The 12,229-nt window shown below is 43.2% G+C and overlaps 1 protein-coding gene across 1 annotated transcript in view; it reads left to right on the top strand.

The window, feature by feature from the left end:
- The window catches only part of slc35f1 (solute carrier family 35 member F1), a 379,593-nt gene that overhangs the window by 293,086 nt on the left and 74,278 nt on the right, over window positions 1–12,229 (top strand). Inside the window, exons 4-5 of the mRNA XM_072279244.1 lie at window positions 656–815; window positions 6,466–6,622. Coding sequence (XP_072135345.1) covers window positions 656–815; window positions 6,466–6,622 — 317 coding nt within the window. The remainder of the gene's footprint in view (window positions 1–655; window positions 816–6,465; window positions 6,623–12,229) is intronic.

Raw genomic sequence — 12,229 nt, 5'->3', positions numbered from 1 at the left:
CAGAACTACGGTATGTTTTGGTATGATTACTTTCAGTAGCCCTGGAACATCTGTTTATCTTCAAGTGGGCTTAAAAGTCACACATCAGGATATAAAAATAATTGGATGGAATAATGTATATTTCAAAGGTCATTAAGATGGCAGGGTGGAGATGCGGCTGTACCAAGGAGGTGAAGGGTACTTCTTCCCTCCGCTAGCCTGCAGGTCACCCTTGGGCGAGGTGCAGTACCTGCTTAGCCCCTGATCAGGGTCATGTGAAGCCATGAGAGCAGGTGGTGGATGGTCATATGAGCAGCTGGTGCATATCACAGGTCCTGGTTATGCGACCACCGACGTCAGGCAGACAAACTCTGAGCAGTATTGATAATGGTTGAGATCACCCATCTTGTAAAGACACTGCCCAGAAGAAGGCAATGACAGATCGCTTCTATAGAAAAAAAAATTGCCAAAAAATCAATCATGGCGATTGGTAGATCATGATCACTCACATTATATGGTATGGCACATAATGAACGGATGAATATCTGAGACATCCAGGAAAGGAATTGTGAACTCTGTGTGTCTACAGCCATATGGAATCAAAGCCATTGCTCATTTGTTGTCAAACTTTTCTATGCCAACAATGTTTGACTTTGCCCTTTTCTTTGTGTTGCAGCTCTTAGATTGTTTTGTTATTCCAGTGGTCCTCCTGTTGTCCTGGTTCTTCCTGCTGGTGAGATACAAGGCTCTTCACTTCATTGGAGTCGGTGTGTGTCTGCTAGGGATGGGATGCATGGTGGGAGCGGATGTTCTTGTTGGAAGACATCAAGGAGCTGGTGAGTTACTCATTACTTCTGCCAGCTGAAGACGTAATGAACCATTTTGTAACATTATGTACAAACCACAAAGCATGTTTTCTTTATTAACTTCAAGCTTTTAGGTGCTTTTCACAATTGAGAAAGTGCGTTATTCCAAACACTTTTGGGCCATTAGTAAGGTTTGATTTACATAGTTTTTCTAGGCACAAGTAAGATTTGGTATATAAGGTTAGAGCATTACAGTAGAAAAACAGGTCTTTGAACACATCTAGTCCATGCTGGTATGGTTTTCTACCTAATACCACCTACCTTCACCCATAGGTAGATGCAACTAGGCCTGCATACCCCTCTCATCAATGTACCTATCCCAACAAGGAAAAGCATTACTCACGTATCAGTATCGCAATGGAATAAAGGGAATTACAGAGGCACGAGAGAGGAGCTTGCCTAGGTGGATTGGAGGAGGATACTGGCGGGATGACAGCAGAGCAGAGACGGATGAAGTTTCTGGGAATAGTTCATAAGGCTCAGGATAGATATATGCCACAGAGGAGGAAGTTCTCAAGCGGCAGGGATAGGCAACTGTGACCGACAAAAGAAGTTAAGGACTGCATAAAAACCAAGGAAAGGGCATCTAAGGTAACAACGCTGGGTAGGAAGTTGGATGATTGAGAAGCTTTTAAAATCCAACAAAAGGCAACTAAGAAAACTGTAAGAAGGGAAAAGATGAAATGTGAGGACAGACTAGCTAATAATAAAAAGCAAGATACCAAAATCTTTTTAAAGTTATATAAAGAGTAGAAAGAGGTAAGAGTTGATATTAGACCACTGGAAAATGATGGTGGTGGGGTAGTAATGTGGGGCAGATGAACCCAATGGGTACTTTGCATCAGTTTTCACTATGGAAGACACTAGAGGTGTGCCAGAGGTCTGTGGGTGTCAGAGAGCAGGAGTGAGTGCCATTTTTATTACAAAGGAAAAATTGCAAGGGAAACTTGCAGGTGATAGGGTGGATAAGTCATCTGGGCCAGATGGACTACAGCCCAGCGTTGTGAGAGAGGTTGCTGAGGAGATAAGGGATTCTTTCAAGAATCACTTGATTCTGCTTGGTCCTGGAGAACTGGAAAATTGCAAGTGTCACTTCACTCTTTAAAAAGGGAGTAAGGCAAAAGGAAGGAAATTATTGGTCAGTTAGTCTAACCTCAGTGGTTGGGAAAGTGTTGGAGTCTATTATTAAGGACGAGGTTCCGAGTCACTTGGAGACTAATGATAAAATAAGTCAAAGTCAGCATGGTTTCTGTGAAGGGGAATCTTGCCTGACAAATGTATTAGAGTTCTTCGAGGAAGTAACAAGCAAGGTGGACAAAGGAGAGGCAGTAGATGTCTTTTACTAGGATTTTCGGAAGGCGTTTGATAAGATGCCACACATGAGGCTGCTTAACAAGATAAAATACTATGGTGTTACAGAAAAGTTACTGGCATGGATAGTGGAATGGCTGACAGGCAGGAGGCAGTGAGTGGAAATAAAAGGAACCCTTTCTGATTGACTGCCGGTGACTAGTGGTGTTCCACAGGGGTCAGTGTTGGGACCGCAACTTTTCACATTGTTTGCCAATGATTTAGATAATGGAATTGATAGCTTTGTGGCAAAGTTTGCAGATGGTGCATAGATAGGTGGAGGGGTAAGTAGGGCCTGAGGAAGCAATGCAAAAACGAAGAATGGGCAAAAACGTGGCAGATGAAATACAGTGTTGGGAAATGTATGATGGTGCATTTTGGTAAAATGAACAATAGTGCAGACTATTTTCTAAATGGGGAGAAGGTTCAAACATCAGAGGTGCAGAGGGACCTAGGAGTCCTCATGCAAGACTCTCAGAAGGTTAATTTACAGGTTGAGTCCGTGGTAAAGAAGGCAAATGCAATGTTGTCATTATTTCAAGGGCAAGTAGAATATAAAAGCAAGGAGATAATGCTGAGCCACTAGTCAGGCCGCACTTGGAGTATTGACAACAGTTTTGGGTCCCATATCTCTGAAAGGATGTGTTGTCATTAGAGAGAGCCCAGAGGAAGTTCACAAGGATGATTCTGGGAATGAAGGGGTTAACATGCGAGGAGCTTTTGGCAGCTTTGGGCCTGTACTCACTGGAATTGAGAAGAATGCTGGGGTTGGAGCTCAATGAAATTTACTGAATATTGAAGGGACCAGAGAGGGTGGACGTGGAGAGGAAATGTCCTATGGTGGGATTATGCAGAACTCAAGGGCACAGCCTCAAGATTGAGGGGCGATCCTTTAGAACAGAGGTAAGGAGGAATTCCTTTAGCCAGAGAGTATTAAATCTGTGGAATGCTGTGCCACAGATTGTGGTGGAGGCCAAGTCCATGCGTATATTTAAGGCGGAAGTTTATTGTTTCCTGATCGGTCAGGGCAACAAATGATATGGCGAGAAGGCAGGTGTATGGAATTAAGTGGGATCCAGGATCAGCCATGATGGAATGGTGGAACAGACTCAGTGGGATGAATGGCCTAATTCTGCTTCCGTGACTTGTGGTCTTGTGCTCTAACATCTTGCATTGAACTCGCATCTACCACTTCCACTGTTAGCTCATTCCTCTGAGTGAAGTTCTCTTTCAGAAACTGGATGATATGAATATTGATTTCTCCTTGCAGTGAACAAATCTTGCCCCCCCCCCCTCCATTCCCACTTTAACCTTTCATTTTTTCTTACCTGCCTATTACTTCCCCCGGTATCCCTGCTCCTCCTATTTCCACTTTCCTCTCCTATCAGATTCCTTCCATTCCAGCCCTTGGTTCTTCCCACCCACCTGGCTTCACCTACCTCCTAGCTGGCCTCTTCCCCCCGCCCCACTTCTTTTATTCCGGCATCTTCCCCCTTCCTTCTCAGTCATGGCCTGAAACGTCGACTGTACTCTTTTCCATAGATGCTGTCTGTCCTGCTGAGTTCCTCCAGCATTTTGTGTATGTTCCCTTAAAGATTTTACCTTTCATCCTAAACCTCTAGCTCTCGTCTCAATCAACCTGAGGGGAACAAAGCGTGTATAAAACTCATGCTATCTACAGCCCTCAAAATTTTGAATACCTCTATAAGATCTCCCCTTATTCTCCTGCGCTCCAGGAAATGAAGCCCTAACCTATTCCACCTTTTCCGGAAACTCAGATCCTCAAGTCCCAGCAGTATCTGGTAAATTTTCACTGCTCTCTTTCCTCTAGGTAGGTGAATAGGGGGAGCTAAAAATCCGAGAGCATATAGTGATAGTCATAATCATACTTTATTGATCCCGGGGGAAACTGGCTTTTGTTATAGTTGCACCATAAATAATAAATAGTAATAAAACCATAAATAGTTAAATAGTAATATGTAAATTATGCCAGTAAATTATGAAATAAGTCCAGGACCAGCCTATTGGCTCAGGGTGTCTGACCCTCGAAGGGAGGAGTTGTAAAGTTTGATGGCCACAGGCAGGAATGACTTTCTATGACGCTCAGTGCTGCACCTCTGGCTGAATGTACTCCTGTGCCCACCCAGTACATTATGTAGTGGATGGGAGACATTGTCCAAGATGGCATGCAACTTAGACAGCATCCTCTTTTCAGACACCACCATCAGAGAGTCCAGTTCCATCCCCACAACATCACTGGCCTTACGAATGAGTTTGTTGATTCTGTCTGCTACCCTCAGCCTGCTGCCCCAGCACACAACAGCAAACACGATAGCGCTGGTCACCACAGACTTGTAGAACATCCTCAGCATCGTCTAGCAGATGCTAAAGGACCTCAGTCTCCTCAGGAAATAGAGACGGCTCTGACCCTTCTTGTAGACAGCTTCAGTGTTCTTTGACCAGTGCAGTTTAAAGATAAACAAACTGAGACAAATCTCAGCGTATGTATACTGCATACGTATTTCGATAATACATCAGCCGTGATCACAGTGAATGGCGGTGCTGGCTCGTAGGGCCGAATAGCCTACTCCTGCACCTATTGTCTAAATGTACTTTGAATTTTTGAATCATTAGGGAACCAAGGAGTTGGTATATTTCTGCAGTAGCAACTAAAGTATAATTCTATACAGTACTTCCATTAACACAGCAAATGCACCCTGTGGTCTTTGGCCCAACCAGTGCCATCCATTCAAAAAGTAAATCTATTGCAAAAAGACTTGTTATAAAAGCAGTTTATTATTTTGTTTCTTCAATACTCTAAACTCAAGGCTATCCTCAGAAAGTTACCACGCTACATGATTGAAGCTAATTAGGTCTACCTCCAGATGGTTTGTAAGTACATCACAGAGCACAGAAAGAAGCTGTTATATCAAGGGCAGATCTTTTAAAGGGATTGCGTATTAGTCCCTCTTCTCTGTTCTTTTCTTATGACCTTGTAGTTTTATTTCTTTTAAAATATTTTCCAGCACAATTATTTTCATTTCATTAAAACAGCATGGAATTCACAACATACAGTATCATGTCTAATTGCCACTGTACGAAGTGGTTGATAATATTGTGCAGATCGCAAAGACAGCTACACCTACATTAGTGATGGAATGCCCATATCTTTTGGCTGGGGGTCCCACCTGATAATCATCATAAAACTCCTATGACGTGCATTTCAAAGTTCAAAGTACATTTATTATAAAATGTATATATAATACATCCTTGCGATTCATCTAATAAGCAGCCACAAAACAAAGAAACCCAAAAGAACTGATTAAAAAAAGACTGTCAGAGAAAAAAAGCAAATCATGCAAACAATAAACGCAAGCAATTAGCGTTCTGAACTGAAATACACAGAGAGAAGTCCCTAGTTCAGCCCAGAGCCAGGCAGCTCATTTCCCATTTTCTGTAAAGTACTTCTTTTTCAAATGTTTTTAATTCCCTTTTGAAAACTCCACTAAAACTGCTTATCTGGCATTATCTTAGGTGATGCATTCAATTGTCATGTTTCTCCACCTACCCATGTTAAACCCGAAAAAAAAACTCTTCCGAGCTCCTGTGTGAGGGAAGTTGCCCTGAGGGCTATCATCTTTTTTATTTGTGAACGAAATGTTTCTCCACAAGTTTGGTTTTCTCTGCATCAGTGCAACGCAGACCACATACCCAGAATGAGTTAACAACACCATCCTCATGTTTATAGTCTGGCAAGTAAACCAGAATGTTCCATCCATGGAAAAGGAGGGAAGTCCAACCCTATCTGCTGTGGTAGACTTCCTCCAATCGGCATAGTGATAGTGTCATTGAGGGTGCTTTCAAGTGGACTTACTCAACAATGACATGCTCACTGTTGCTCAGCATGGATGCATGCTGAATTCCAGAGGTGTGGTGCAATGGCTCTTCTTGGTTTTAGTGTTGGTTAGCTTTCATTAAAGGACTGAGAAGAAAGAATCACAAGCTACTTCCATATACAAACCAATGTCCACTAGAATAAAGTGCCTTTCTAACCATTTTCATTTGGTTTTAAACTTTATGATGTTAAGGTACTTCCTTCACCAAATACTAATATGCCGGGACATTATGATTCCTTTTATAATATTAATAATATTCCAATGTATTTCTATGCCTGTCAAAGAAATAGAAATTGATTTTTTTCTCCGAAAGTGTTCTATCATATGTCCAAAACTAACTCTGCAATTGATTCTCTTTTGTCTTCTTTGGCCAGGTGATAATAAGCTGCTTGGAGACTTGCTAGTTTTGGCAGGAGCCACATTATATGGAATTTCCAATGTTTGTGAGGAATTTATTGTGAAGAACTTAAGCCGGGTGGAGTTTCTAGGAATGATTGGGCTCTTTGGGTCTTTCTTCAGCGGCATACAGCTGTGAGTTCTTTTTCTTATTCCATAAAAATGGGTTTATCAATTTAACTCTCAACATGATGTGATTGATTTATGAAAATGTAATTGCAGATTTTTTGCCTATTAACTTGTCAAGCACTTCAAAGCAATTCACAGTATGAACTACAATAAAATGCTGCTTAGGGATGTGATGAGATTTTAGATAAATTCAGGTCATTGTCTGAAAAACGTATCAGAAAGTTTGCTTTTATCCATATTAGTAAACAATTTTCTTCCTACATGGTGTCCCATAGACTTGGATTTCTGATGTGTGCTCCTAGCAATGAATGTTTCTTGTACAAGGCATTGAGAAATTGTTATCTTTTTAGTTTAACAATAATTTTGTACTCCAGTTGATGGATTTTATTATAATTTGAACTTTGATTGCCTGCCATCCAATGTTCTCTCAAGCACCACATAATTCCTGCTATTGGCATCTGATGAGATTTTCAATCTGACTGCTTTATCTCTGAGGATCTAACCTGGACCCAACAGCTGCAAACAGTGCATGACAGCTGCTATATTTCATTAGGAGTTTGAGAAGATTTGGTGTGTCTCCAAAGACATTCAAAAATCTCTGCAGATGTACCATGGAGAGCAGTCTAACTGGCCGCATCACGATCTGATATGGGGGAGGGCGGGGTACTGCGCAGGTTCAAAGTAAGCTGCAGAGAGTTGGAAACGCAGTCAGCTCCAACATGGGCACTAGCCTCCATGGTGTCCAGGATATCTCCAAGGAGCGATGCCTCAAAAAGGCAGTGTCCATCATTAAGGACCCCCATCACCCAGTTCATGCCTTTTTCTCATTGCTTCCATCAGGAAGGAGCTACAGAAGCCTGAAGACACACACTCAAAAATTCAGGAACAGCTTCTACCCCTCTGCCATCTGATGTCTGAATGGACATTGAACACTGCCTCACTACATTTTATACTTATATTTTTTGCATTACTTATTTAATTTAACTATTTAATAGATAAATTAGTTAAAATAGTTGAATATTTAAACCATTTAATAGGGGTCACAGTTTTTTTCCCTATTGTTATGTATCTGGCATTATTATTATCTTTCTGGCATTGATAGCAAGAGGATTCGAGTACAGGAGCAGGGAGGCACTACTGCAGTTGTACAAGGCCTTGGTGAGACCACACCTGGAGTATTGTGTGCAGTTTTGGTCCCCTAATCTGAGGAAAGGCATCCTTGCCATAGAGGGAGTACAAAGAAGGTTCACCAGATTGATTCCTGGGATGGCAGGACTTTCATATGATGAAAGACTGGATCAACTAGGCTTATACTCGTTGGAATTTAGAAGATTGAGGGGGGATCTTATTGAAACGTATAAAATCCTAAAGGGATTGGACAGGCTAGATGCAGGAAGATTGTTCCCGATGTTGGGGAAGTCCAGAACGAGGGGTCACAGTTTGAGGATAGAGGGGAAGCCTTTTAGGACCGAGATTAGGAGAAACTTCTTCACTCAGAGAGTGGTGAATCTGTGGAATTCTCTGCCACAGGAAGCAGTTGAGGCCAGTACATTGGCTATATTTAAGAGGGAGTTAGATATGGCCCTTGTGGCTACGGGGATCAGGGGGTATGGAGGGAAGGCTGGGGCGGAGTTCTGAGTTGGGTGATCAGCCATGATCATAATAAATGGCGGTGCAGGCTCGAAGGGCCGAATGGCCTACTCCTGCACCTATTTTCTATGTTCCTATGTTTCTATTGCATTGTACTGCTGCCGCAAAGTTAACAAGTTTCACAACACATGCCGGTGATATTAAATCTGACTTTGATTCTGAATCTATTTCTCAAACAGACCTGAGTTCTTTCGGTTTTAAATGGTAGAATTAATACTGGATAAATCAGCTTCTCTGTATTTGATTCACTGCCTGTGTTTCTGAATCAAAAGATTACGACTTTAAGCTCTGCTCCACTGCCTACTAATCAAGGCTGTTATTGCAGTGAAATACTGCGACGGTGTCACATTTGTCAGGTGCTGTCTTTCAGATGACAAGTTAAACCAACTGACTGCTCAGGTGGTGCTAAATTACCATTTGTGTTACTGTGGTTGTTACTTATTTCAAAGACAACATCAAAGAATCCCTGCTTGGGTATTAGATCCTTTTTAGATAGAGGTGCTAACCTGTGTGAGGTGATGCCTCTGCAGCCTGGCCATGATGTTCAATTGAGAGCTTTTCAAAAATATATAAACAGTCTTGTTAATTATGATTATGATGATTATGAGGACACGCAGTCCCCTTTTATTGTCATTTGGTAATGCATGCATTAAGAAATGATAAAAATGTTTTTCCAGAATGATATCACGAAAACACATGACAAACCGTCTTAAAAACTAACAAAAAGCTCATAATTATAACATATAGTTACAACAGTTCAAAGCAATACCATAATTTGATAAGAACAGACCACGGCACAGTAAGAGTCTCAGAGTCTGTCGAAAGTCCCATCACCTCACGCAGACGGTGAACCTCCAGCACCGCAAACTTGTCGATGCAGCATCCCGGAAGCATCCGACCACAGTCCAACTCCGGGTCCGTCCGAGAAACTCCGAGCCTCCGACCACCTATTCGGCACCGAGCACCCAGCACCATCTCTGCCTAGTGTTTCGACCCCGGCCCCGGCAACAGGCGATACGCAAAGCTGAGGATTTGGGGCCTTCATCTCTGGAGATTCTCGATCGCGCAGTAGCAGCGGCAGTGAAGCGGACATTTCAGAAGTTACTCCAGATGTTCCTCTGCGGTTCCCACGGCTGTCTCCATCAAATCCGGATTGTGCACGGCACCCCTAGTTACACATATCGATATTCATTTGGAACGGCCACACGCGCTGCGTTGCGCCGCCATCTTCTCCTCCCTCCTTTATTGCAGTTTGCAATGAATAGTAGTTGAATACTATATACCAGCGGACCCATTCCTTCAATAATAGACATCAGGTTTCTAGTCCTTCTCTCTGTGGGAGGGAAGCTCAAGCTGCGATCTCCATGAAGATTATGGCTCAGACTTAGTTGGTTTTTAGGTTTTCTTAGGCTCACAAGGATGGTTTTGGGAACAGAGTTAGGAGTCAGGTTAGGGTTTAGGGGCAAGGATGTTGGGGGAATTAGTGGACAGGCCAGAGTCTAAGCTTCCGCTCCGTGTTTGAAGGCCAGCAACATGGGTGTGGTTGGGCTGGTAGACCAGCAAGGATGAGAGCTGGTGCTTTAATCTGCCCCACCAGGTCAGCGGGTATACAGATGTGCAAGATCGGAGATAGAGTCCTAGAGTTCTGGATCTGTCGTGGGTTGTCCGGAGCTTGAGGCCTGCAGTTCGGGTACTCATCCAGGGGTCCTCATTCGTTGTCATTGGCCTGTCCTGGCTTGATACCGAAGGTTGAAGCTCACAAGTTGATTGGAAGTCCAGTTTCCAATTTCCCCCGGGATCAATAAAGTATGACTATGACTATGAGGTAGAAGGTTGAAGGTCAATCAGAAGTCCAGAAGTCATGGACCAATGGCTGGAGCCCTGAGTCTACAAATCTCTGTGAGTCCACTGGGAAAGTCGAAGGCCCAATGTCTGCAAATCTGCAAATCCACAAGTCCACTGGAGGCAAGAGTTAGCATGTCCTGGGGTTAGATGATGATGTATGTACGTAGGGAGGAGCAGGGCTTTTTTTGCCGATGTTGCTTTGTCACTTGGTATATTCTGCTTCTTTGTGTGTTTGGTGTTGTTCTGCCAGGCATGGATGGCCGGAATGTGTGGCAGCCCTTGCAGGCTGCCCCCAGTGCATCCTTGGGTGTATAGTTTGTTAACACAAATGATCCATTTCACCGTATGTTTGATGTACATGAAATAAACAATTCTGAATCTTTTAAAGCCTCACATATTCAAGGCAGGACATTGCTGCAGTACTTTCAGTGTGAGTGTGTGTGTGTGTGGTATGTGTGTTGCTCTTTCTATTAAAATGGATGCAATAATTACTGCTCAGGGTAAGGAATTTGCTTTGGTTATGGATACAGAGTGGAGTGAAGATGAGAAGGATGGGGATGAAATGGAGGGGAGAGGTGGGGGGTGGGAGCAGTTAGGATTCATTAGTATTCGGGTTGCCAAGAGACCCTATTAAGAAGCACTGAAACATGTCTGGTAGGAAGTGACTGTATAGCAGTCCTCACCGAATATGAGGTGTTGTTCCTCCAACCTGAGTGTGGCTTCATCTTGACAGTAGAGTAGGCCGTGGATAGACATATCAGAATGGGAATGGGACGTAGAATTAAAATGTGTGGCCACTGGGAGATCCTGCTTTCTCTGGCATTCCTTATATTCCGTCTGGGTAGCCTCCAACCTGATGACATGAACATTGACTTCTCAAACTTCCGCTAATGCCCCACCTCCCCCTCGTACTCCATCCGTTATTTATTTATTTATATACACATGTTCTTTTTCTCTCTTTCCTTTTTCTCCCTCTGTCCCTCTCAATATACCCCTTGCCCATCCTCTGGGCTTCCCCTCTCCCTCTTTCTTTCTCCCTGGGCCTCCTGTCCCATGATCCTCTCATATCCCTTTTGCCAATCAACTGTCCAGCTCTTGGCTCCATCCCTCCCCCTCCTGTCTTCTCCTGTCATTTCAATCTCCCCCTCTCCCTCTCACTTTCAAATCTCTTCCTAGCTCTTCTTTCAGTCAGTCCTGATGAAGGGTCTCGGCCCGAAATGTCGACTGTACCCCTTCCTAGAGATGCTGCCTGGCCTGCTGCGTTCACCAGCAACTTTTACATGTGTTGCTTGAAATTCCAGCATCTGCAGATTTCCTCGTGTTTGTGTCATTTCCTTCTCCTGGGCAGTGTCTTTACAAGACGGGTGATCCTAGCCATTATCAATACTCTTCAGAGATTGTCTGCCTGGCGTCAGTGGTCACGTAACCAGGACTTGTGATATGTCTCAGTTGCTTATACGACCATCCACCACTTGCTCTCATGGCTTCATGTGACCCTGATCAGGGGCTAAGCAATGGCTACACCTTTCCCAAGGGTGACCTACAGGCTAGTGGAGGGCAGGAGCGCCTTATACCTCCTTTGGTAGAGACGTATCTCCACCCTGTCACCTATACAAGCACAATATTGAAGGGCCTCGCCCCTAATCTCCACTAATCATTTAAACCAATCAGAGTTAGAGGCATATTTCTGTGTTTTAGTTCTTTAACTACTCAGCAACTCATTTTTGGATTCAAATTATTGGGTCTGTACACTCAATGCTCTGCTCATTATTTTCATTAATACTCCTGGAAGAGCAGAGGATTTGTGACAGTTAATGGAACTAGACATTTAGTTTGTATCACTGACAATACAGTGTAAGGTAAAGTAAATGTATCTTTGGGACTTGGAAAAAGAAGGAGAATATTAGGGTAACAGGTCCCTTTTCTACTTGGCTGCAGAAACATGGGGGATGCTGTAAATGTGGCACTCTGAAGTCACGAATCACCACTTAAGCAGTATAGTTTATTAAGCTGAGCACTTGTATAAGACATGGAGAAATATTGTGTTCAGTTCTGGTTGCCTCATTATAGTGTAATGTCCTAGTTCACATTTTTACTGTTATGCTGTAGGTATTTCAT

Source organism: Mobula birostris, chromosome 2 (assembly GCF_030028105.1).
Source record: "Mobula birostris isolate sMobBir1 chromosome 2, sMobBir1.hap1, whole genome shotgun sequence".
Taxonomy (NCBI): domain Eukaryota; kingdom Metazoa; phylum Chordata; class Chondrichthyes; order Myliobatiformes; family Myliobatidae; genus Mobula; species Mobula birostris.
The sequence above is the reverse complement of the archived record's forward strand: the minus strand, read 5'-3'. Positions and strand labels throughout refer to the sequence as shown.